Source organism: Equus asinus, chromosome 2 (genome assembly GCF_041296235.1).
Source record: "Equus asinus isolate D_3611 breed Donkey chromosome 2, EquAss-T2T_v2, whole genome shotgun sequence".
NCBI lineage: Eukaryota > Metazoa > Chordata > Mammalia > Perissodactyla > Equidae > Equus > Equus asinus.
The window spans coordinates 25,426,629-25,453,185 of record NC_091791.1 but is presented as its reverse complement, the minus strand read 5'-3'; the positions used below and the strand labels follow the sequence as shown (position 1 = coordinate 25,453,185).

At 40.2% G+C, this 26,557-nt stretch overlaps 1 protein-coding gene across 3 annotated transcripts in view; it reads left to right on the top strand.

Annotated features, from left to right (window-relative positions):
- The window catches only part of SORCS3 (sortilin related VPS10 domain containing receptor 3), a 568,071-nt gene that overhangs the window by 414,282 nt on the left and 127,232 nt on the right, over positions 1-26,557 (top strand). For all 3 annotated transcript variants that reach the window (XR_011493944.1, XM_070483671.1, XM_014844779.3), the window contains exons 6-7: positions 6,073-6,137; positions 17,529-17,647. Coding sequence is in view for 2 of the 3 variants with exons in the window: in XM_070483671.1 (XP_070339772.1) it covers positions 6,073-6,137; positions 17,529-17,647 (184 nt within the window). In the remaining variant the exon portion in view is untranslated. The remainder of the gene's footprint in view (positions 1-6,072; positions 6,138-17,528; positions 17,648-26,557) is intronic.

Here is a 26,557-nt window from a genome sequence, read left to right as displayed (position 1 = left end):
CTCTACCTCCCAAAAACATCACCAAATATCTGCATCTCGTATTTCTTTGCTTGCTGTATTTGTGTGCACTTTCCTTCCATTAGGTGTTTAGAAGTAGGGGCTCGTTGGGGCTTTTAGATTAGGGACCTGATTGCTTCCACTTGATGAATGTCAGATAGTTCCTGGTGAGATGGTGTGGCCCAGAATAGCAGTAGTTTCAGGGCATCTCAGCAGTGTTAGGACTAGGTGAAGAAAAGTGAAATCTCTTATTTTGCTGCCTTGGTAGCAGCGGAGGCACAGAGTCCAGGCATCAATTAAACGTCTCCAGCTGAGGCAGTGGTCCTCAGCTGGGGGCACTGATGCCCCCAGAGGATGGTCGGCGATGTCTAGAGGAAATTTTGGTTGTTAGAACTTCAGAGATGCTACTGCATCTAGTAGAGGCCAGGGATGCTGCTAAATATCCTGTAATGTACAGGACAGCCCCCACAACAAAGAATTATCCAGGCCAAAATGTCAACAGTGCAGATATTTAGAAACCCTAGGCTCATGCCAGCAGTCCTGCTTAGAAAGTGGGCAGTGGCATTACTTGGTGCTCTGAATAAGGGCAAGAGGTTTCTCCTTACTCTCAGCACCCAAGTTCTTCTGCTCCATCTCTGGCCAGCTGAGCAGCTTAATCTCTTGCCATGTGGACCCAGGGACAGAGCAGCTTTAAAGTACAAATCTGTCACCTCAATCATTTAATCTGAAGATGTGCCTAATGCTGAGCTGTGCGTGGTAGTAAATATCAGAGAAAGATAATTAAAGTCTCTGTCCTTAGGAAGCTCACTGTCTGATGGGTTGTATATTAATAAGAATCTATTTGTAATTGATAGCTTATGCAAATCAATATACAAACACTCTCACAAAGGTATGTTATGGGTTTATGTGGGTAAACAGGCTGCGAGATTGGATGGATCTGAGAAAAATATTTTATCGGTCAGGGTTTTCCAGAGAAACAGAACCTATATATACATATATATGGTGAGAGAGAGAGAGATTTATTAGAGGGAATTGGGTCATGCAATTACGGAGGCTGAGAATTCCCCTAGCCTGCCATCTTCTAGCTGGAGATCCAGCAGACCTGGTGGTGTAGTTCCAGATTGAGTCCAAAGTCCTGAGAACCAGGAGAGTCAGTGGTCTAAATTCCACTCTGAGCGCAGAAGACCAATTTCCCAGGTTGGAAATATTCAGGCAGAGAGAGTGACTTCTCCCATACTCCTCCTTTTTGTTCTATTCAATGGATTGGATGAAGCCCACCCACACTGGGAGGGCAATCTGCTTTACTGAGTCTACTAATTCAAATGCTAATCTCATCCAGAAACAACCAAGAAGACACATCCAGAATAATGTTTAGTTAGAGATGTGGGCACCCCATGGCCCAATCAAGTTGACACATAAAATTAACCATCACACAAATGGATTCAGATTTAAATACCTTCAGATGCATCTAACTGTCTGTCTCTCAGTGCATTTCTCTGTTTATGTGAATCTGTGATGCTCTAAATTCTCTAGATCTGTTTGTGTGTGTGTGTGTGTGTGTGTGCATGCTCACACATCCATCATCGCTGTGTCTGTTTCTTTCTTTTTTTAAAAATTTCATCTTTATTGAGGTATAACTGAAAAATAAGTTGTAAGATATTTAAAGTGTACAATATGATGATTTGATATATGTAACCACTGTGAAATCTAGAGGTTTTTTTGATGGGAACATTTAAGTTCTACTCTCTTAGCAATTTTCAATTATATAATTCAGTATTATCAACCATAGTCACTATGTTACACATTAGATCCTCAGAGCTTATTCATCCTATACTGAAAGCTTGTATTCTTTACCAACTTCTCCCTATTTCTGCCCGCCTCCCCCTGGCCCCTGTCTACCACCATTTTGCTCTGTTTCTATGAGTTTGAATTTTTTTTCAGATTTCACATCTGAGTGATATCATGCAATATAGGCAATATTTGTCTTTCACTTACTAGTTTATTTCACTTAGTATAATGCCCTCCAGTTTCATCCATGTTGTCTCAAATGACAGGATTTCCTTCTTTTTTAAGGCTGAATAATATTTCATTGTGTATGTGTGTGTATATATATATGTATATATATATATATATGCCACATTTTCTTTATCTATTCATTCATCAGCAAACACTTAAGTTGTTTCCATCCTGTGGCTATTGCAATGAATGTGGGAGTACAGATATCTTAAGGGAACAGCCGCCACCATTTTGGCAAGTTGCTCAGTTTTCCTGAGTGTCTCCCATGTATACATGTTATAAAGCTTTGTTTGATTTTCTCCCGTTATTCTTTCTCACGTCAGTTTAATTCATAGCCCGGCCAGAAGGACCCACTGGGTAGAGGAAATGTTCTTCCTCCACTACACTATCCATTTTGATGTGGGTATTTTCTCATTCATCTGGTTTATAGGAGTCACTCAGCTAGTTTCTAAATCTCTTTCACAGGGAGTTGCTCCATGTATAGTATACATTAGGTGTGTTCCTGGGAGGAAGGAACCTCGGGAATCTTCTGTGTTGCCATTTTGGTCTACGCTCTCTCTTTCTTTATGAATCTCTGTCTTTCTCTCTCTCTCTCTCTCTCCTGTTTCTGTGTCACGTCTCTCTCCGGACCACAGCCCTCATATCACCCTGTCTCTCATTGTCTGTCTGTTAGACTCTCTGTCACAATGTCAGTGTGTATTCTCTCTATGAGTGTCCATACTATTCCTTTAGATCTGCTTTTCCTGTCAGGCTGGAAACATTTCTCCCAACAGTTTTGACCTGATGACCAGAGAGGAAAGACAATTGTTCCCTACAAGCTCCAGTTGAAGAAATCCTGAAGAAGTTCTCTGAATTATCCTTGCATGCCCCAATTGGCATAGCCAAGATGTCTCATGATTGTGCTGGAGCATGCATCATCCTAGGGGTTCACAAGGATGGGCTTCTGTGATTGTCACCCTGGCCAAAGTACATGACTTGACTTGGACAGAATACTTCTGCAAAGGATGGAAGGGTTATCGGGGTGCTAAGCTGACCAAAACCATAGATATCCATCTAGGGAGCCAAGACTAACTCAAGAGAAACAAACAAGCAACTTAATAAAAATACAAGTGCTGGAGGATGTAGGATCCAGATTCTGAATTCTCTAGAAGTGCAAAGAAGGGAGATCAGTGTGAGCTAGAGTGACCAGGGAAGGCTTCCAGGAAGACTTTATTCTTGGTTTCAGCCTTAAACTATGTGTGAGATTTTAGAAAGATGGAAGGGAGTGAGCAATCCTGGATGAGGAAACAGCTTCTGTGCTTGTTTTATCAGTACTATTTGCCTTATTTTAAGCTCCTAAAAGGCCAGGACTTTTCTTCTTTTGTTATACAGCATAGAGCTTACTTGATGACCACAGTTAGATTTAGTCAGTATGGTTTCAATTCTGTCCATGGATCCCTGTCATTGATCTTGTGGGAAGATAGGAGAATAATATATGAGAAGCCTCTAATCATGAGAATACCAACTTGTTTATAAAGAAACAGGGAAGCTGTGCGACAGAGAAGATGTCCACATAGTCCCTTCTGGTGCCCTCAGCCCTCTGTGTGTCTGATCTCACGTTAAGTTTTGCATTGAAATTTTGGCATTATCATAGGAGATTGGATTGTTTATTAATTCAATAATATACCAATTCAATAAACACATTGGTAGCACCCTATATATACTAAGCACATAGGTGCCAAGGATTCAAAGATGAATAGACAAGATGCTATGATTTTAAAGTTTATATCCAAGTATGAAAGACACAGAAGTGCAATTACATAAATGATGGGATTGAACCATTCAGAGTAGTGGTTCTAAAACTTGGCTGCACTTGGAAATCACCTGGGAGCTTTAAAGAAATGCTGATGCCTTGATCTTATCCCCAAAGGCTTTGATTTCATTCATCTGGGAAGGGGTCTGGACATCCAGATATTTCAAACCTCCCCAGTGGCTCTTATAAGCAACCAAGTTTGAGAACCCCCAAGGTAACGATGGTATGGAAGCAGATAAAGGGCTCTTCCATGAGATAAGATATGGAAGATCTTCTGGAGGGGTGAGGCCATGTGAGCTATGAAGGAAGGGTGAAAGTTAGCTGGAGAAGAAATGGAGCAGGATGATGGTTGGATATGAAGGACATTGAACGTAGAAGGGAGAAGAGCCAAGAATGATAGGCATTGTTCTGGAATGAGAAGTCAGTATATCTCTCTAGATCTGGCCTAGTTCCTCCATCATCTTAGACAAACATCAATTTCTCTGTGCCTCAGTTTCCCATTCATTCAATTATAACTAATGATACCTGCTCTGCTTACCTTAGGCGTTTGCCCTTAGGATGAAATGAGGTGAGGAAAAATTAAAAGATAGTAGATCAGGGGCCGGCCCGGTGGCGCAACGATTAGGTTCGCACGTTCCGCTTCTCGGCGGCCCGGGGTTCGCTGGTTCGGATCCCGGGTGCGGACATGGCACTGCTTGGCAGCCATGCTGTGGTAGGCGTCCCACGTATAAACTAGAGGAAGATGGGCACGGATGTTAGCTCAGAGCCAGGCTTCCTCAGCAAAAAGAGGAGGACTGGCAGTAGTTAGCTGAGGGCTAATCTTCCTCCAAAAAAATAAAAAACAACAACAACAACAAAAAAACAAAAAACAAAACAAAACAAAAGATAGTAGATCAATGATGGCGAAAAGTAAGACAATAGAGTAAAGCCTCATTTATTCAATTTCTTTGGGGAAATAAGTGTTTTATATAAGTCAAATTTTTAAGTAACTGAATTTTAGCCATTCAAAACAAAATTATTAACAGCTAAAAGTCATTTTATTTTTCCTAACATATATCATTTTCAACCTTATTTTCTTAAACAGAGTAACCTGATACAATTAGCCCCCGCTCCCTATTTTCTGTGCCTTTAGCCCCTCAGCATAGATGTCAAATACTAAACTGTGCTGTGATATGGTAATTGCCTCAGGACTGTTGAGAAGTGTAGAGATTTATGGTGTGGAAGATTGGGTTTGCGTTCTTAGGTCTGCTTTTCATAGGTTTTCTATTTCTCTTGCTGTCTGGATATCAGCTGTTGGTTATCACCATTTTAAATTCTACTTTTCCTTTCTAACTTGCTGCTTCTTACCTATTGAGGAGTGGAAAACTAGGAAACCAATCTTGGAATAATATTTAAAATAAGAGCACACAGACTTTGAGTAAGAACTTGCTGGAGAGAGTGGATTCTGTGATCTCCCTGTAGTGTGTGGTCATTTTCATGTCTATGTTGCCTCTTTTAGCTGACTTTCTGGGTCCTCCTGTGGCCTGGACACCTCATGCAGGAGAGGGCTGACTGGGCTTTGTGTGTGGAAGGTCACGGGCCCACAAGGATTAGTTTGTAAGGATTCTCAGCCTTCCTTCTTCTGGCTATTGTCCATAGACCTTTAAGGTGTCCCACCCCAATCACCAGGAGAATTAGGTCCTTGTCCAGACCTGATTTTGAATGTTTGTCACCAAACATTTGTTGATCACAGGCAGGAGGAAGGAAGGGTAGCTAGAATCAAACTTGGAGGGTGAGAACGCCTTGAAGCAAGAAGCCAGAACTGAGGCTAAGCCACCTTCCCCAGGGGACAAAATGGGGCATCCCAGTGGGAGGACAGAGGGGAGGAAGTAGTGGCAGTAATCAGGTCTGGCAAGACTAGGGAGGTGGAAAACCATGGGGAAGAGAGAACTTCTTGGAAGGTGCATGGTGATGGAGAAGGGGCAAGGACAGAGATTTAGACTAGCATTACTATGGAGTATATTACTCTGTACTCTTATGTTGTTTTTGAGAGTCCTGCCTTACTAACACCACGCCAAGACTCATGCATTGTGACCATTCCACGTGACAGCTGCCAGAGGCCGCCACGCTGCAGGGGCTGTGAGTCGCCATATTCTCTAGGTCCCCACAGTGCAGGAGAGGCTCTCTTGAAAGAGTCGCTTTCCCAGAAATAACCCTGAATGCTTCCCAGCTTGGTTGACTGCCATCAGTTTGGTGACTGACCTTCTGTCTCTCCTTTCCTTCCCCAGGTCAGTGGCGGGATTGGACAAGGAGGCGGACCTGGTGCACATGGAGGTGCGGACAGCGGATGGATGTGAGTGCTGCGGCCATGGGCTAGGCCCAGGGAGATCTGCTGCAGGGCTCTCTCCTCCCCCAATTTGCATCTTAATGGCTTGGGAAGATGAAAAGCCCTGCGCTCCATTACTGCCATATCCATCTTTATTTCCCAGAGTAGGGGAGAGGCCTCCTGTCCCAAGGGAGACGGTTCACTGAAATAAACGCTCAGGAATGAATTTTCTGGGGATGTGAGTTAATGTGATGAATTTTGAGGCTCCTGTTAGTAATTTCCTGGCATCTTCAGCGTAATTTGAATAGGGATGTCCATAGCTCATCGTGGTATTTTGCATTCACGTAGGAAATTGCAGGGGCTGCCGGCTTTAAAAAAAGGACACTTCATATAGTCTAGCTTACCAAAAAAAAGTCGCTGGCAATTATTTGCAAAATTTTTTATTCAAGAAATATTCAGGGATGGCCTACTGTGTGCCAGGCATTGTTCTAGGCTCTGGAGATACAGTGGTGAGCAACCTATATTGTGTCTGCAAACAAGCATTGGAATCCCAAGATTTTGAACGTGGCCCCTTTGCGTATTGTGCACCTATGCACGTCTTACACAGAATTTGACTGTTAAAGTATCATTTCGCATCAATTTAAGCATTTTACTTTTCCCAGAGTTGATTGTATTTATAGGACTCTTCCCTAGCCAAGAAAAATAGAGTCGACTTAAACAAAAATATATGAAATATGTGAAAATATATGATATATATAAAATATGTGAAAATGTAGTTAGCATATCCTAGGTCAATAATAGAGCCAAATAATCTATGGAAATAGTGGTGACCTAGGAGTGCAGCACAACAGGCACCTGCCTGTGACTTGGAGTCCTGGGTTCTGCTACCTAATAGCTATGAGACCAGGGGAAAGCACCCTCTAACCTCTGTGCTAACTTCCTCTGTTATCTGAGGTTACCCATCCTTGCCCTGGCCAACTCAGAGAGTTATATAGGCCTACCAAATGGAGAGGAAAGTTAGAGAAATTTTAAAATGTATTAATGTAGGGAGATTCCGTTTTGACCTGACTGTGGGTGTTGGAGTATCATTCAGAATACATTAAGTAAGACTGCATACGCTTTGTCCGTGAGATATCTACTGATTTTGAAACAAAACAGAGGTGCGTGCCAAACACATGCATGTTTGGGAATATATTTTATTTGCTTTGTTTTCATTTTTAAAAGACATGGAAGACAATTGGCACTTGTTACTATATGTCTGGCACTCTGCTGAGTACTTTATTTTTCTTTCTTTCTTTCTTTTTCCTTTTTTTTGGTCTCATTTGATCTTTGAATAAATGTTATGTCTCTGAAGCAGGGAGGAATGAAGGATGACCCAAAGACATTTAAGAAAAAAGGTTTTTAACAGGTGATCTATTTTAAGATTTAGGGAGATAATGCCACATATTCAAATTCACTGATCATAAGGGTAGTGAAGCCTGGATTCAAAATTATATTATCTGCCTCTTACTGCTGAGAAAGAACCTGAGGGGAGAATGAGATGATGTAGGGGGTTGAAGGAGCAGGGCAGGGCAGCAGGAGGAGAGCTGACAGTAGCGCTCAGAAGATGACCCACAGGCTAGTACAACCCTTGCTGTGGCTTTGCTTCTTATGTCAACCTTTTTAAGCCATACATAGGATTTATGGTGGTTGTAGTATTTCAGAGTTGGAGGAAAGTTTATGGGACTGTCTGACCTCCTACCTAGTGTAGGGATCCCTTCCCCCAAAACCTCTGACAGTGTGTCCTCAGGTTCCCTGAGTTCAGGCTTCAGACACATCCTTTTCTACTGCTGGACAGCTCCTACGTTTTGTTTTAGTAAGGTAATTTCTTACATTAAGCTTAAACCTATTTTCTGAAAGTTTAAGAATTCTCGTCCAAACTGGGATAAGGCCTATGGTGCAGGATTGCTGCAAATTTTAATGAGATTAAAAATGCAAAACACATAGGACAGTTCCCTGGCCCACTGTCAAGAACTGAGAAACGCAGACGGAACTATAACTGGGATAAATGCCGTGTGCCACAATTAGGTGAAAGTATAGTGTATATTAATTCTGTTCCATTTTCTAGGTTTTTTAAAATTATTTTTTTAATAGTTAAAAGAATTTTCTTTCAACCTAGTGAGTTGGCTCTAACCCATCTTTCTCTAGAAAGTGCACTTAGCAAGACTGCATTAGCCTGGCCATGTTTTATTTCACACCCTAATGAAACACATGACACCTTTCTTTTGTGGTATGTGTAAGTGCTTTCTCACATTCAAACACACACATCTCTATCTTTTGATCATTGCCAAAAAGGCACATATATTTTATTTCCTCTTTACTGATGTGGTATCTTGCACTCAAATTTGCCAATTCACGCAGTTAGCTAGTGATAGAATAAAAACTAAAACACAAAACTCTCAACACACTAGAAATAGAAGGGAACTTCTGATAAAGGACGCCTACAAAAGACCTACAACTGACATCATAATTAATGATGAGATACTGAATGTTTTCCCCCTACAGGCAGGACAAAGGCAGGCACGTGCACCCTTCCCACACCTATTCAACATCATGCTGAAAGTCCTAGCCGGTGCAATAAAGAAAGAAAAATGAAATGCAATTCATATAGATTGGAAAAAAAAATAAAACTGTTCCTATTCTTATTGATATGATCGTCTATGTAGAATATCCTAAGGAATCTACCCAAAAAAGCTCCTAGAACTAATAAGTAGGTTAAGCAAGGTTTCAGGGTACAAGAAATTCAGTGGAGAAAGGATATTACTTTTAACAAATGGTGTTAGAAAAAATTGAGCAGCCATATGGGGAAAAATAAACTTCAAGTTATGATTCACAACTTATACAAAATTTAACTCAAAATGGATTATATTTCTAAATGTAAAATATAAAATTACAGAACATTTAGGAAAAAACAGGAGAAAATCTTTATGACCTTAGGTTGGCACCAAGAGTAAAATTGACAAAATAAAAAAGTGATAAATTGGACTTCATCAAAATTAAAATCATTTGCACTTCAGAAGACAGTAAAGACACTGGGAGAAAATATTTGCAAAGGACCTGTAGCCAGAACATATAAGGAACTTTCAAAGCATAGCAATAAGAAATGTATTTATTCACCTACTCACAATTCACTCCACTGTAATGGAGCATTTTTCATGTGCAGAAGACAAGTGGTTTTCAAAACCTAGCAGTATAACCACCTGAAGAACTTACACACACACACACACACACACGCACACACACTCACCTCAGTCTCACCACGAATCAATGAAAGAGGATTCTCTAGGGGGAAAGTCCTGGGCATTGACCCTTTATAAAATTGCCCTGATGAATCTAAAGTGTCTATAGGATTGAGAACCACTGTACTAGATCTGAGCTTCTCAAAATTTAACATGCATTTGAGACATCTAGAGAGCTTATTAAAACACATTCCATATTTCTGACAAGCTCCCAGGTGATGTTGCTGGCCTGTGGACCCCACTTCGATCAGCACTGCTCTGCATTAAGCTGTGGAGGATAAATAGGACACAAAGAGCACTGAGTAGCCTGCAGGCTCATGGAAAGGCAGATATATACACAGATTGTTATTGCGATATAATGTGCTAAAGGCCATCGAAACTCTGATTTAACTCTCATGAAGAAATTGCTATGGGAATCAAAAGGAAGAGTAGCTCAGCTTCTGAAGAGTGACTGAAAGCTGCACAAAAGAGGTCGTGGTTAAGCTTCATTTTTGGAGATGAGTTGGATTTTCCCAAGGGGGTGTTAGAAAGGGGAAGTGGGAAAGTTATGCTAGACCTGTGCTGTCCCATATGGTGGCTGTTTAGTCACATGTGGTTACTGAGCACTTGAAATGCACTGTTTAAATTAGGTATGTAAAATACACACCGTGTTTCACAGACTTACTATGAATAAAATAATGGAAAATAGCTCATTAAGAATTTTTATATTAGTTACATGATGAAATTATAATACTGTCGATCTATTCACGTAAATGAAATATGTTAAAATTAATCTTACTTTTCTATTGACTTTTTAATATAGCTACTGGAATCTTTAAAAGATCATTTGTGGCTCACATTTTATGTCCATTGGACAGCAGTGCTCTAGACTGAAGGGGCCACATGTACAAGAGCATAGAGAATGACTTTTCAGTACTGTGGTGTGACGTTGACAATGCTCTCTCTAAACCTTGCTCCCACACTTTCGAGGAACCCCAAAATAAACTTGTCCCTTTTCTTGTTTAGATGTAGGAATCTCTACTCTGGCCCCGTTCTTGGTTCCTTTCTTTGGGAGTCAGACTTCCAGATTAAACTGAAGTCATCAAATTATCTCCTGACCTGACAGGATTTAAATAGTGCAAAGCCAACCAGTTTGGTTAACAACAGTATGAAACTTATTTCTGCCATGAGATTTAAGATTCAAATGACTTTTTCTCCCGTTCCCTTCTGGAAATCTTCTTTCTCTGAATGTCCCCTGTGCATTCTCTTTCTCTTTCTCTCCCTGACACACAGTTACTCAATCGTACACACACTCACACATATCCATACCTCCTCCATCCAAGAGACAATTGAGTGTCAATAGAAAGAGCATCACCTTGGTGCTGTAAAAGTTAAATTGGAGAATTAACTCTGTCATTTAGAACCTGTTTGATCTTGGGCAAATTTCTTAACCTTTTGGTGATCCCTCATCTTCTGGAACTTTACAGGTTTGAAAACATTAACAAATATAAGAAGTATATTTATAATTTGCTATATTTTTCATCAGTTGTCTAATGAGACTTATTGTAGAGTAAAATTTACAATGAAGCAGATTGCAGTTTAATGAACAAAAGAGTAACAATTAAGAGTACCCCAAAATGACACAGGCTGCTTTGTGAAGTAGTGAGCACCTCTTCATTGGAAATTCTCAAGCTTAAGCCATGTGGGTGCCTGTAGGAACACTGTAATGAGTGAACCTGGATGTGGCAAAACGTTTTTAGATGTCTAGACTTGAAATTTCTAGAATGAGAACCCCTAGCACATATGCCACCACTCCTTGTCCTGGTGCCACCATCAACTATCATTAATCAGTTGCTGCACGTTCTCACTAAGCCAAGAGAAAGCCCCATACTTCTGGAGGATTCCAGGCAGTCACAAGTAATCGAATGGGCTGGGCACACAAGGTGGAACTGTTAGCGCTGCAGCCTAAACTGGAGGCTCTAGATGCATAGAATATTGGCTCTTAAAGAACCTTGCATTTTTGACTAGTTCAGGGGCTTGTAATTCAGAGCTCTAGCAGGATTCTCAGAACTCAGAGGCCAAGATAAGGATAAGGGGGGAGCTGAGTCAGTGGGACTGTAGACTCCTCGTCTTCTGTTCAATTAGAGCAGGTGCACTAAAATCCACTTTGTATATTAAGAATATAGGGTTGTCTTTGGTAAAAGTCACAGAATTTTTTAAAAAGTTGAAACAGATAAGAGATTTTCAAATTGCATCACTTTCCAAAAAGCACCAAAATGTGTAACAGCTTGCCCAAGGTCATAGAGACAGCCAGTGACAGGGACTGAACCGGAACATTAATTCAGATCTAAGTTTCAGCCTGATTTTCCTTCCGTGGTTTAAATACATAATGGATAAAATCATTGGTTCTGGTGTCAGATCACCTGGGTTGAAATCTCAGCTCTGTGACTTCCTAGAGCTGTGGGATTCAGGCGTAGTGTTTAATTGTCTGTGCTTCAGTTTCCTCCTCTATGAAATGGAGATGATAATAATTTTGCCTCCTTATTGGGTGTTGCAAGAATTAAATCACTTAATGCATGTAGCTCCTGCAATACCAGACAACACAGAGTGAGCATTCAGAAATGTTACTTATTGTCGTCATCATCATCATCATCATCTAGTCATCATAGTCAGGGTCAGTTAATTTGGCAAGTGGAGTAGAAAGAGCCTTGAATGCAGTATCAGGAGTCCTAAGATATTCAATGTCACTATGATTTCTAAATGTCTAGAACTCTACCAGATTGCCTCCGGTGCCATTAGAAGGCAGGAGGCACTAGAATTCTCCTTTGGGCAATTGGTAGTTTCACACAAACTAAATTCATAAGCACCAATAGGAAGGAATGAAAGCTACCTTTTTTGGTTTGTTGATTTTGTTTGTTTTTAGTACCTGCCGTGTCTCAAGTGCTGTGTTAGGCATTTGCAGCAATGTCAATGTCCTTGGTTTTGCACTATGCCTGCAAACAGGTTACCCCCTCCCCAGTCAAGGAAAAGGAGGCTTATGGAAGCTAACTTTTCAGAGTTTCCTGAAATCTCCTTGTTTTTATGTATTTGTATTTGAGAGTTAACACTGTTATTTAAAATAAATAGCTCCTGGGTATTTCTCTTAGAAAAGACCTGAAGAGCTGAATTTGCTTTTTCTTCACAATTTTAATTCACTTTTTCAATTTTTGACAATTTATACGTGACCCAAAGGGATAGAAGTTGAGCAAATCATGGAAATTTTTTTCTCTGAGGTGGCAAGAGGCAGGGCGTCTAGGATAGTTTGAATATTTAGTAATCTCAAAGGCAAAACGTAATCACACATTATGATATAATTGAACATAAAAATTTGTAGGCTTTTAATGTAATTCAATTCAGTTTAACTAGCATTCACTGAGGCTTTATAAAGTCAGCCCAAGGAGAGAAACAAAGATGACTAAGACTATTCCTACTTCTAAAGAGGTGACCGTTTGGGAAAGGTTTGGCAGAGTGAGAAATGGTGGACTTTACAGTGAAACTTCTTGACGTGGGTAGATGAGAAGCTTGCCTTGCTGAATGGAGAAAGTTAAAGGCTGCCTCTGTAGACCATACAAAACTCCTGGCAGAAATGCAACCCCTTAGGAAGAAAAGAAGGCTAGGGATGTCAGGTTATCTCCTTCATTCTCTCTTTCCACATTCTCCAGTTCTCTGATCATCCTCTATCCAGCAAGGATCCTGAGGCACAATGGCTTGTGAGTATCCCATCTCCATCATTGGCCTGCGATTCTTCTGAGAATGTTCTCTGCTTCCTGGAACCTCAGGGAGTGTCGACACCTGCAGCTTCTTTATACACCTTGACCCAATACTAAAGGAATGAATCCATCAGTCTGAGGCCTCCCCTTCTCACCATATGAAACCCTTTGTCCAACATCTGCAAAGTGAGAAGGTGCTAAGGCTGGACACTCTAGGGAGATGTTACCACCTCCCTAAAGGTCCTGCTAGCAGTAGAGCTAGTTGAAATAGGGCCAGATCTTTCTAGAGTTATGGAGAAGATCCCTCTATTCACAGTGCAGGGGACAAAGCCTTTGACTTTTAGTTTTTGTAAGTGGAGCAGTGACCACCACACCAGTTCTTAGAAATACTTTAGAAAGACATTTGGTATTTAGAAACACATTAATCATGAGAATGACGTGTTTCTCAGCCACTTGGGAAATCACTCTCTGGTTTTCCCACAGGGAGATCCAAATGAGATCTTCATTCAATCTGGTCTGTATAGGTTTTCATTTGAGGACATTCCAACAGAGAGGACAGAAAAGAGTTCAAGAATAAGGATTGATCAAAGTCCGCCCATTAACATGTGATGATATAGGACCTTCCATGTGTTTCGTGAGCCTCACCTGCCTAAACGTCCAGGTGCAGTTTCCCCCTCCCTTTATCAGGAGTTCCCTCCTCACATAGCGCACTTCTCCATCCAGGCTAAAGACAAGGACTGCCTCCTCCTTCACGTCTTCCTTGCTTATTCCAGCTCAGACATGCTTTTTCTTGTCTGGACACCCATAGCATTTCAAGAAAGTAAATAGTGATATAAATTAGGAATATGACCTTACTAGTAGGACCTGTACTCTCATGGTCTTTTTATTCTCCCCAATAAAGTAGAACATTACTTGTTATTAATTGAAAGTATGAGGGATGCTGAGTGTTCAGTCCCCTTCCTTCTCTCTTCATAATAAAAAAAGAGCTAACATTTATTGATCTTTTAAAATTTATCTAACAATGTACTAAGCACTTTTCCTACATAACCTACATTATTTAACCTACATTATTATTTCCTACATTATTTAACCCTGACAACAGTCCTCAGAGGCAAATCCGAACTTGTCTGCATCTTCCAGATGAAAACTGGTGCTGCCACTTAGCCAAGAACAGTCAGCAAGTAGCAAGTTCAGGATTTGAACTCAGTGCTTTCCAGCTTCAGAGGCCTTTCTCTCAAACACCATAATATGCTCAAGAGATCTGGACCGCTTCCATTTTATCAAGCATTTGGTGTTATTAAAAACCAAACCCCAAAAAAGCCACAGTTATTCGAAGCCTATTTTGAGATTTCAAGTTGTATGACAAATGTCTTCTTTCAGTTTCATCATAGAATCTTTATTACTGAATCCACTCTTGTTTAGAAATAATGTCCAAAGTTGAAATTTGAGACCTTTTTCAAATGCAAGGCTTGAGCCAAATTGTGTCCCCTGCTCACTTTGGCACCCATAGTCCCCTGCAGCCCTCAGTTGCTTCCACCTGGGGGCCAGGCTGCCTGATAATTTACTCTCCCCATGCCCCGCACTTTGGGTTCTCACAAGGCAGTGGGTGCCATAGCACTGATTATCGTGTCTCTGTGTTTTGAAAAGTAACATCATTGAGACGTCTAATATGAGCCCATATAAAGACTGCAGGCCCCTGAATTTTAAGTGGATTTCAAAAATTCATTTTGCTGCTGCTTTCCTGTTAGCTTGGACCTTTGGTTCCATGCTGGGCAGTGGCAAGCAGGGGGAGAGTCAAGAAGTAAGATGAGGTTGGCACAATTGCTCACCTGCCACGGGCCAAGGTTTAGGGAGGTTTTGATTTTGTTTGGGGTGGCCTTGAACACACTTGATTCTTTTCTGTGTCTGCATGCGAGAGTGAATAGTGAATAGAAAGGGGGAAACAAGTCTGTGTGTGGGGATAAGCAGATGTCCTCCTTTGTGCACCTCTGATTACCAGTGTAAGGAGCTTTCTGAGACACTTGCTGGCAAGAAGGAAGCAGGTTGTCATGTCAACACTTGTGTTTTCTTTACATGTATTTACTGCAGCTTTTCAGTGGGTTTTTGTGCTTTATTCTAGGAGCAAATTCCTAAGGCTGTGTGGGTCCAAGAATATTGCTGGTGGACAGGCCATGTGCTCCAACGCACAGCCTGGGCTCCTTGCCTCCCTCTGTTTCTCAGCCAGAAGTGGAAAGCCAGACCACTCTTGGCTTTCTCTGTGAACAGAGACAAAGGGGAAGGACAAGTAGGCTGTACTTACAGAATGGGGAACAAGCTGATCTTAGTGACGGTCAGGGAATGGGGGCAAGAGGGTCTGTCTCTTCTCCGCAGAGACTGGTGGGGACCAGATTACAGAGTGCACATGGGAAATGAGTGGCTCCCAGGTTCCTTTGGACTGTAGGCTTGTTTTGTTTGGACTGCCCTCTATTTTAAAATTAAGCTAGTAGTCAATTTTTTAAAAATCAGGAAAATTCACATTAAAAAAATAGGAATAGTTAGCTTTATTTAGAAGCTCAGAATGTCTTGTTTCTGCATGTCAGTGATGAGCTGACATGGAGAAGCAGTTCCTCCTTAAAGAGGCAAGTGTTGGCCATTTAGCTGTAGTCCCCGCTGCTCCTCAGTGTCTCTGGCACTGAGGCCATGTGCCAGCTGCCATTTATCCTCTCACTCCAGCTTGTTTCACCCTTATATGTTATTTACTTGGCCCTTTTGGCTTTTGGTTTTATTAGGCCTTCTATTCTGTGTAAAGATGTTTGGGCTTTGTCCCTGGGCACTCAGAACTGCTGGTGGTTTTGAATTTGGGAGGGATTAGCTGAGCTTTAGGTCTTAGAGATGACTCTGACTCCTTGCCTCCCATCCATCCAGTTTCCAATCCATCATGCGCATGCATTCTAGTTGTGAAATGGATGCAACAGGCAACACATATGAGAAAGACTTGTCCAGGCAGGTGGCAAGAGTCATGGAGAGAAGAGGAGAGACTCTGGAAGCATTTCAGAGGCAGAACTGTCAAGGCTGGGAACCACCTGGATTGTGGCATGCAGAAGAAAGAGAAGTTAGGAGGCTTGAGCTACTGGGCAGATGATAAGACTGCTCACGGAAAGAAGGAAATCGATGTTTGACATGTTCAGATGGTGGATACCAAAGCAAACAGACTTTGCTCGGATATGGACATCTGAGAAGTAGGGGTGTAACACATAATGAATTCATTTCCTACCAAAATATGTTTCTTTATTAAATTACCATCATGTATATAAATAACTGTGTATAGTAGCTAGCTGCAAATTATGTGAGTAAGCCCTTTCCTAGACAACAGGTTTTTTAGAATAGAAAATCTGTCTCATTCACAGCTGTATTCCTACTGCCTAAACAATACCCAATACATTGTATGCACACAAGAAATACCTGTGGAATCAATTAGTAAATTAATTGAAGATCAACACTTAGGGATAATTTAAAGTACCCCTGTTTTAAACTCAAATGTTGTGAATTTTTGCTTATTTAAACCTTTTGCCTGAGATCTTTAGAAGATTTTACAAGTCATTATAAAAGTTTTATAAATTTTATATAAGTAATAAGTAAATACATTCTTATTGTAAAATTAATAAAGACTTATATAATATAAAAAGCAAAGACACCATTTCAACTCTATCTTAAGTTCATTCCTTTCCCCAAAAGTAATCATAGCTAATTTTTATATGTATCCTTTAAAACTCTTTTCTATGCAGTTATGACACAAACCTATATTTATAAAGACAAGGGTGGGTTTTTGGTACATAAATTGGATCATACTATACATGTTGCTTAAATAATTTTTTAAAAGGTTGCACAACAGTGTATCTTGGAGAAATCAGTATGTCGATGCATATGTAACTACCTAATTCTCTTATTTGCAGGACGCTACTCTGTTATATGTCTACCTTAGTTTACTTAAATGTTCCTTAATTCATGGACAGTTAGCCTCTTTCCAGTTTTTCACTGCTATGAACAATGCCACCATGAACATCTTTGCCCTTGTCTCTTGGTGAAAGTATATGAGTATTTCTCTAGAAAACATTCCTTGAATTAGAATTGCTGGTGTAAGATATGCGCATTTAAAATTCTGATATTTCAAATGTGTTCCTCCAAAAAGCTATACTAATTTACTCTTTTGCCAGTTAGATATAAGATTAACTCTTCCCCCCTCTTCCTTGCCTGAACTAGATATTACCATTTTTTAAAAATTATTACAAATTTTGTGGACAAGAGAATGGAAGCTCCTTGTTGTTTTAAATTAGGTCATCGATTGCCTATGAGATAGACCTCTGTGTGCTGATGAAAGCTTTGCTTACCTTTTCCTCTTGTGGTCTAAGTGTCGCTCTGCCCTCCCATTTCAGATGCTCACTACCTCACCTGCAGGATCCAGGAATGTGCCGAGACAACTCGGAGTGGGCCCTTTGCCCGCTCCATTGACTTCAGTTCCCTGGTCGTCCAGGATGAGTATATCTTCATTCAGGTGAGTCCAGAAAGTGCCATCAGTGGTAGAAGGAGGATGCGTAGGTGACGTCAGCTGCTTACTAGGAACGTGAGGACAGTTTTGAGAGGTTGTGAAGATGTCGAGCTGGGATGCTGTCTTTCTTTTGATTTTTGTGGACCCAGTCCCCTGGGGAGATCCCAGGCGTCTGTGAAAGATGAAGGTGTTGAGAGTCAGTATAGTTGGATTGCTGTTTTCTTGTACCAAAGGGGTCTTGGAATGACTAGGACTTGGGCTGGGGTTTGAGATTACTTAGAGTCAAATTTCTAATGGGATTTGACTTTAAGTAATCTATCAATGCCACATTCTATTTCTGTCCAAAGTGACTTGTAAACAGAATGAGAACTTGGGAATGAGAATCTCTAAGAAATTAAGTATCTCTAGTGTTTACTTCCTGGAAATATCTAGCTCTCACTAAATCTTCCTCTCCCTTTCCAGTACTGACTACCTCCTCAAATGTCCATGCCCAAAATCCTTCATTGCGGGAACTCTGACTCTTAGAGAAAACTAGGTGGGACTTACATGTTTAGGCAGGCAAGGGGAGCCTTGTTTTAGGTTTTGAGTTTCACTGGAAAGAGGTGCAAAATAGAGCAAAAATGACGGGGGAGAAAAGGTGATGCTCCACCAAGTGGCTGACACTGCGTATCTGTGTCTGTATGTGACAAATCAAACTGCGTTTGACAGCAACGTTGATTTTCCCCATTCTTCCTTTCCACCCTTCTACTGTCAGTTGTTTTGCACACCGTTTCCCATAGGAACCCTGGATTTTGAAATCTCCCCGAGTTAGGAGTCATTACTTAAATCTTAGTAGATTTGTCTCCTTCTTTCCAAATTGTATTTTACACTCTGTGGATAGGGACAATATTTTAGACAGACATTTTACCCTTCATCCTTGGTCCTAACAAGATGGCTTTGCAAATCTGGGGTGCTGAGTGACTACTTGTTGTAGTGATAGATTATGGATGTAGCAGTTACCTCTTTTTACAGGTTAGTTGTGTGGATTTTTGAGGTTTAGTAAAATACAGAAAAAGGAGCCAGCCACTCAAAAACCAGCTTGAAAGAGGGAGAGAAAAAGAGGTCTTTGTGGCTTAAAAAAATCCATGTTTCTCAGTTTGATTAAAAGCCAGAATCTTAGGAATTTTTTCCTAAATCTTGCAGGTCATTGGCACTATCATTTCCTTATTCACAAGCATTTATTGAATATATCACAATGCAAACCAGACAGTATTAGGCACTACTCTTGGTGCTCCCCAGCTTTCTGCCTTTGGCCTACTTCTCTTTGCACCCAGGACTCACTGCCTGGAAGAGCCTATGGTTTTGGGTACCATCTCTATGTTCTGATGGCTCTTAAGTCAATGAGCTGGCATGTACCTCTAGCATGTACTGCAGACCTGTATATCTAAGAGCCATCTCAACATCTCACCTTGGACGTTCCACAGGTAACATAAATCAACATGTCCCCCTTGAACCTGACACATTGGTGGCACTGCCTTCTACCAGGTAGCTCAAGCTAGAAGCCTGAAGTCTATCTGTGTCACCAAATTAAATGAATCCGGGCCTCTGCTAATATCAACCTTAGTTATTTCTCAAATATTTCCTTTCATTCCATTCCCATTGTCATGGTCTCTGTTTAAAGCTTTATTATCTCTTTCTCTCTATTTAATTTTTTTAAGCTGGGAGCACAGGGATGATTTATGAATTTGCCAATCTGATTGCCCTTTCCTTACTGCTGATACTGCATATAATGATGAACATGGCAGAATGGTTTCTGGGAAACTTGACTTAGAATTTTAAATGTTCAGATATTTTTAAGATTCATTTTTCCTTATATTGTATAAAGTTTTCTGTAACTCTACAGGCAGATATCCAGATTTTTTTTTCTAACTATTCTGAAATGTTTCTTTTTTTTTTATTATATGGGAAATGAACAGAAGTATTCCTTTAATTTTTATTTTGTTTGAAGGAGATAAGAGTTCCCATTAATCAGTCAAGTTTTATTGACTGCCTACTATGTTTCAGGCCCACTGTTCTAGGTACTTGGAATAACACAGTAAACATAATAAAGTTCCTGCTTTAAGGGTATTTACATTCGAGTAGCAGACAGGAAAAAATATATGTATGATCTATCTATCTATCTATCTATCTATCTATCTATCTATCTATCTGTCTATCTATCCATCCATCCATCCATATATATGTACATAGGAAAGACTGTGAAGACTTGTGGTTAAGAACCTGTAGTTTGGAGCCTAACGGCCAGCATTTATTCCAACCTTTGCTTGCCACAATTTGCTGGGTGACTTTGAGCTTTGCCTCATTTGACTCATCTATAAAAAGAGGGTAATTGCAGTACCCACTTCCTGCATTGCTGGGAGGATTATATTTGTTAATTCTATCTGTACAGCACCAAACAATGTTTGTTTTGCCTTGTGATGTGTTCAGTAAATACTCATGAATAAGGAGATGATAGTGCCAATGACCTGCCAAGATTTAGGAAAAGACTGCCCACAGGGCTCCAATATTTAGAGCTCAGGGAGATGAGAAGGAAGCAGCAAATGAGACCTGGAAGGAGAGTTTAGAGATAACATCAGAAAGGCATAGGTGCTAGATCTCACAGGGCTTCAAAGACTGTTTTAAGGACTTTTTTTTTTTTTTACTTTGAAAGAGATGGGAAGCAATGGAATAACAATGACCCCCAAAATGCAAAAGGTCAATACTCTTGAGAAAAACATTGAATTTCATCAATCATCAAATAAACACAGATTAAATGCTATTATTTGTAACTGCCAATTGGCTAAGATTGAAATGAAATAAAAGAGTGCTAGTAGTTGGCAGGTAAACATTCATACCTGTTGCAAGTACAAAAAGAAGTCAGTCAGCTCTCGGTAGGTATTTAATCAGAGTCTTTTCCTTCTCATAAGTGAGTTTGGTCATTTGCATTGGTTGATCTGACAGATATGTCTTAGTTCTGACAGTTTATGCTTAGTTTTTAGTTAAAATTGCTTCTTTATCTTAAAACTCATTATATGGTCTGTTTTCCTTGCTTTCTTCCCTCTGTGTTTCTTTGAGAATTTGAATATTTGTTCTAACTACTTAGCTTTATGAATATAACTTTACGTAACATAGCAAATCTTTTATTTTTGAATAGTATCTATTGATTTCATTTTGCAAGCTTATAGAATTAGTGTATTTCCATGCATTTCTTTTTCCTCCTTCTTTCTTAATTCTTCTACCACCTCCCAACCAATTTTGGTTGATTATATTATCTTCTAGTGTTTGCTTTCCTATCGTAAAACATAATTCTGTTAGATTTAAATATGTTATGAGGCACTGCTGAAGAAAGGTGGAAAAAAATAGGATGTGTTTATGACCTCCCACTCTTTCCCCTTTATCCAACTCCAGTTTTTGTTAATTAAATCATTTAGAACATTTATATTCTGCTCTGAAACAGCATTCCTGCATTCATCTTGATCTTAGTTTTGTAGATAAATGTATTCAGTGGTGACCACTAGTTCTTTTACTAGTTTTTCCATTTATTTCTTGATTGTCTAAAGTTTGTCCTTTAGTAATGTCTTCAAGAAAGGTAGGGGCCAGCTTGGTGGTGTAGTGGTTAAGTTCATGCACTCTGCTTTGGTGGCCTGGAGTTGGCAAGTCCTGGATACAGAACTACCCACCGCTCATTAAGCCACGCTATGGCAGCATCTCACACACGAAATAGAGGAAGATTGGCACAGATGTTAGCTCGGGACCAATCTTCCTCACCAACAAAAAAAAAAGAAAAGAAGAAAAGAGAAAGGTGAATTCTTGAATGCTTAAAATATGTTGAGATATATATATATATATATACACACATATGTAAATATGTCTATAGATAAACTTATATATGTATATGGATAGATTTGCCCTTGATACCTAAACTCCTTTTTTAAAATATGTATTTGAATACTTTTTGCTTTATTAGTGTATGTTTTGTGGCTGGTCATTGTATGTTGATTCTTTCCCCTGGAATATAAGTCGCATTCAATTAGTTCAATTTCTCCTTTCTTTTTAAATTCTCAAAAGTCCCTGTGATTTACCTTTTGAAATATATATTTTATTTCCGTCCCATTGTTTTGGCTCTCTTCTTCCAGGATACTTAGGATGTGTACAATAGACAGAGAAGACAAAGGAGAGCCATCGTTTTGGTTTCCTCTAATCCATTTTAACTCCCTGGGCAAAATGAGATTTAAAAAGTCCTACCCATATCATCCTCGAACGAGTATGCAGCAGTGTCCCGGCTCTTTTTCTGCTGCTGTTGTTTAGATTCTTTCCTGAGTTTTCCCAGATTATACTTCATCACTTTTTGTTATCTCAACATATCTACCCTCAGCCCTTGTATTTCTGCTTTAAACTCTTTCCTTGTAGAGGTGATCTCCTCATCATATGGGTTATTTTTAATCATAGCTAAATGGTCATAATTTCCGTTTGCTCCACGGAAGTAGTTCTTGTTCAATATCTGCTCTTTGTTTTTCCTGTCCCTTTCCTTGTTTTACTTTGGTGTATTATTTTATAATTCTTGTGTTTTGTTTTATCTTGATGTTTTTCTCCATTACTTGTTTTTTGATGACATGAGCTGTTCCTGCATGAACTGTTTGCGGAGGCACATCTTGGGGGTAGATCAGAACTCTGTTTCAGCTTGACAAGAGTCCTCCTTGGTTCTCAGTGAGGTTCCATATAACTCGAGATTGTTGTCTGTGAGTGGGTTCTACTCGTAAGATGGAACCACCTGAGTGGCTCTTTATCCAGCCATGCTTCTCCAGCTTCTCCTTGTCACTGATCAGTTTCAGAACTCCCACTGCCAATTCCTGGTCTATGTTCCCTTTGGTTCCAAATAATAGATTGTTAGTTTTGCTCCTTGAGAAATGTCGTCTTTGGAGAACTCTACTTTTCCAGCTTGGTCTAAGATTTGTAGCTGTAGGCATTTTTGCCCTGGCTCCTGTCTGCACCATTGGTCTTTCACTGCATTTGCCTTTCTTTCTACATATATTGTGTTCCAGGGTTATAGTTTATTAAGTATAGAGTTTCCATTTTTCTTTCTTGTTTTTCTTATTGCTCTGGGGTGATTTATGAGAAGAAAAGGGGGAAGCACCATTATTACTGGTCTATTTAAAATAATTTATAAACCGTTATCATGTATTTTCTGAAATGTTGCAATAGCTTGCCAACTGATTTCCTTGCTCCCAGATCAGCAACCCCACAATTCATTCATAACACTATTTCCAAAGTAATTTATTTAAAATAAAAATCAATGTTCCTGCCTTCAGTGGCTGCTCATCACCTATAGGTTGGAATTCAATTTTCTTAAGATTGCCTACAAGCTCCTCTATGATCTGAAGCCTACCTACTCCATCAGCCTCATGTGAATTCTCTACCCCACCACTGCTCCCCATATACCTTCCTTGTTATATTTTACCCTTCAATAGAAATAAACTTTGTTAGTCTCCATACACACATGTCATTTCTTGCCTAATATGCCTTTCTAGGTTTTTTTTTTTTCTCCCCTGCTTAAAATCTCTCTTTACTAAATGAACTCATTTTTTACGATTTAACTTAGGCAATGCCTCCTATAGGAAGTCTTCCCAGACGTCCTCATTCAGGACTGGACCAAGCTCCTTTGCTGACTACTTATTCATGAGTATTATGTTTCCCCAGCCAGTCTGTAAACATTAAGAGGAACAGGGCTATAATCTTATTCATCATTGTTTCTCCTGCACTTAGCATAATGACTGGCGCTCAGTAAATGTTTGCTGAACTGAACTGAACTGAGAAGATAAGACGCCGTCCTTATTCTCAGGGAGAGTAGTTAGTTATCTTTTTAAAGCAAGGGAATCTCGTTTCTCCAGCTAACAATATAAGACAACTTAGGGTAATTGGCAGTTGCTCACTGCATAAGAAATGCTCATATATAGAATGTCTCTGCATTTTTATAAAACTGCTGTCCAGGAATTATCCATTATGTTATTCAGTGCCCTCTTTATATTCATTCATTTAAATATATTAAAATATATTCAGCCCAGTGGGGAACACAGACGACTACACAATTATAATGTAATGTTATAAGAGCTATATTAGTGGAAAGCACATGTTGCTCTTAGAGAGAGGAGGAAGAGCTCTTCACCCTGCCCTGGGTGGGAGGTTGGCACATGCTTCTTGGCAGGGGGGCTGGGAGCACAGTTAGATGGGTGAAGGACAAAGGGCATTCCTGGCAGAGGGGAAGGCATGGGTAAAGTTGAGGAAGAGAGAGAACATAACGCAACAGGACTGCTCCATCCAAGGGCAGCTGTAGTCATGGGAGAGAGTGAAGTGGCAAAAAAATAAATTAGAGAATCGTCCTGGAGAAGTGACTTTTCTCTGTTTTCTTTAACTAACTCTAGCTAGTTTTATCTTTCCCTCTTTATAGTTGCTAGAAAGCTCAGAACTAATTTTTGTGTCAATTTTAGCAGCTTCCTTGCATGAAACTTTATGGTATTATTCTTCCTTTTTCCTCTACTGTTGGTCATTTTTAATTGCTTGGCTGCTTCCTTTTTTTGTTTGTTTGTTTATTGCTCTTTTAAATTATTAGAAGCCTTCTGTGCAAATATGTTTCTTGGCAGTTTTTACGCTGAGTCTTAGGGAACTCATCGCAGGAACCACCAAAAAATGGAGGACGGTGTCTTGCCAGGTGGGGCTCCAGGACTCTTAACCCCTCCTTAAATAGAGCAACTCTGCTTTTGTTTGCTCTGTATATCAGGGTTCTTAACACGTTTTCGTTTTACAAAAGGAATCTGCTGCTAAGAAATGTTTGAGAACCACTGACTTTTTGTAGTACTGCTGGCTCCATGGGTCAAAAGTCAGGCATTTTTGTGTGTGGACAACCGAAGCACCAGGAATTCAGGTGACATCCAGGCTCATGTGCTTTCTCAGCATATTAATAAATGTGATGTGTGTATTTAAGGCATAATTATTTACCCACGAGTGAGTCATAATATACAAATATATATGCATCTGAGAGTGCAGTGTAAATAACCAAAAGGCTAGGTAACCTCCTCATCATGAACTTCCCATGATGTTAATTTTGCATAAAAATTCACCCCCTCCCATTTGCTCCTCTAAAGGGAAGCTCACCATGCCCATTATGCCCACAGATAATTTTCTTTGTCTAGACATGATGTTATTAGTTTTGATGCTATATCTTGTGTGTGGAGGGAGGGTCTATATGCGACTCACATGGCTGCTACAATTTAGAGAAACCCTAAAGGCTCTGCCTCACCTTTTATTTTTCTGTTGACAAAGAGGTAAAAGTAGCCACCTTGATGGTTTTGCTTGAGGGGACCTCGTGTTTGATCTCCTACTAATGGGAGCGCTGAGCTGGAGATGCACAGAAAGCTGTGAACTTTGTAACTCTGTCAATGCCTGTTGTGTGCAGGGGGCCCAGGGCCTGGGGTTTCGTAGTGAAATCAAAAGGAGCTAATCCTCCCCGGAAGAGCCTTTGTTTTAATGGGAAAGTGTCTGCCTGAAATGCCTCTGGTCCATAAGGGTGAAAGAGAAATCACCTTTCCTCTGTAGGACAAGGGAGAGAGAGAAGTTGGTTTCTGTGTTCTGAGCCAAGATGGCTGGAAATCCCGTCTTTTCTCCTTATGGAGCAGCTTGTCTAGTGATTGTCCTGGGGAATAGGTAGTTCGGCCATGGTAGCAGTAAAGTCCTTTCCATGATGGAATTCCTACCATGGCTATTGGGGAGCATGATGCAGAAACAAGGACATAACTGTAGTAAGCCATCACAAGAGGTTTGTGTGTCTTTCCTGGGCTGCATGAAACCCTGCCCTATCTTCTTTTCATGGCACAGGAGGTGGCCTTGAATATAATAAGGATTCATTTACTCATTGAATAAAACACAAGTGATTATGTTAAAGAAATAATGTATGATACGGATGTATATTCAAATATCTAAAATTCAAGAGAAAAAAACATCTCCATAATTAACATACAAATAAAGTACTCTAGAGGTGTGGCGAGAGCAGAAAATTCAAAGGAGGGAAGGCCATCCCAACTCTGCCAAATCCTTCTCTACATCTGCAGCTAGACCAGTAACAGTGTGTGCATCCATCTCCTAACCTAATACCACTTTTGACTCCTAGTAATGTGTGCACATGTAATCAGAAGAGAAGCCCTCTCTCTAGCAAGGGATTCTGAGGACGGAGCAATGCATGCACCAGAGTGGTTCTAGGATAATTCCAATACTACAGGAAGCCAGTCAGTAGTTTGAAATCAAGATGCTGTTAGTTTTTAAGAGTTCCCAGTATGAACATAGAAAGCTAGTATTGTTGTACTATTTTTTTGTTTGTTGGGAGATGTTCTAGAAGTATTAGCAATTAACAAGTGCTAGGTGATTAACAAATATTTGTTGAGCCCCTAGAAGTATGCCAGGTGCAATGGAGCGTGGCAAACGTAGAGGATGTCATCCCTGCTCTCAAGCAGTTAATGATTCCAGTAGCTAGGGGTGTGAGATGGGAAAAAGAACCCTGAACTTAGAGACCTGGGTTGTAATCAGGGATCTGCCACCTACCAGCCAGGGAACACCGGGCAAGTCAAGTCCCTTGGACTCTGAGAGCACTAATTTCCTCATCTCTGAAGAATGGAATCAGGCTACTCGCCCTGCCTAAACTGGAAGGTTGTTGTGAGGATCAAGGGAGATAATAATGGCTTTGAAATGCTTTGCAAACTACAGAGCCTTATAAAATGCAAGAATCAAGAGACTAATCCACATGCAAAAACCAGCGTCACTATTTTGTGTATGCACATTCTCTTTTAAGGGTTTTTGTAAGCCTATCACATAAAAGATTACACAATCTTTCCCCCAAATTCATTTTTTAAT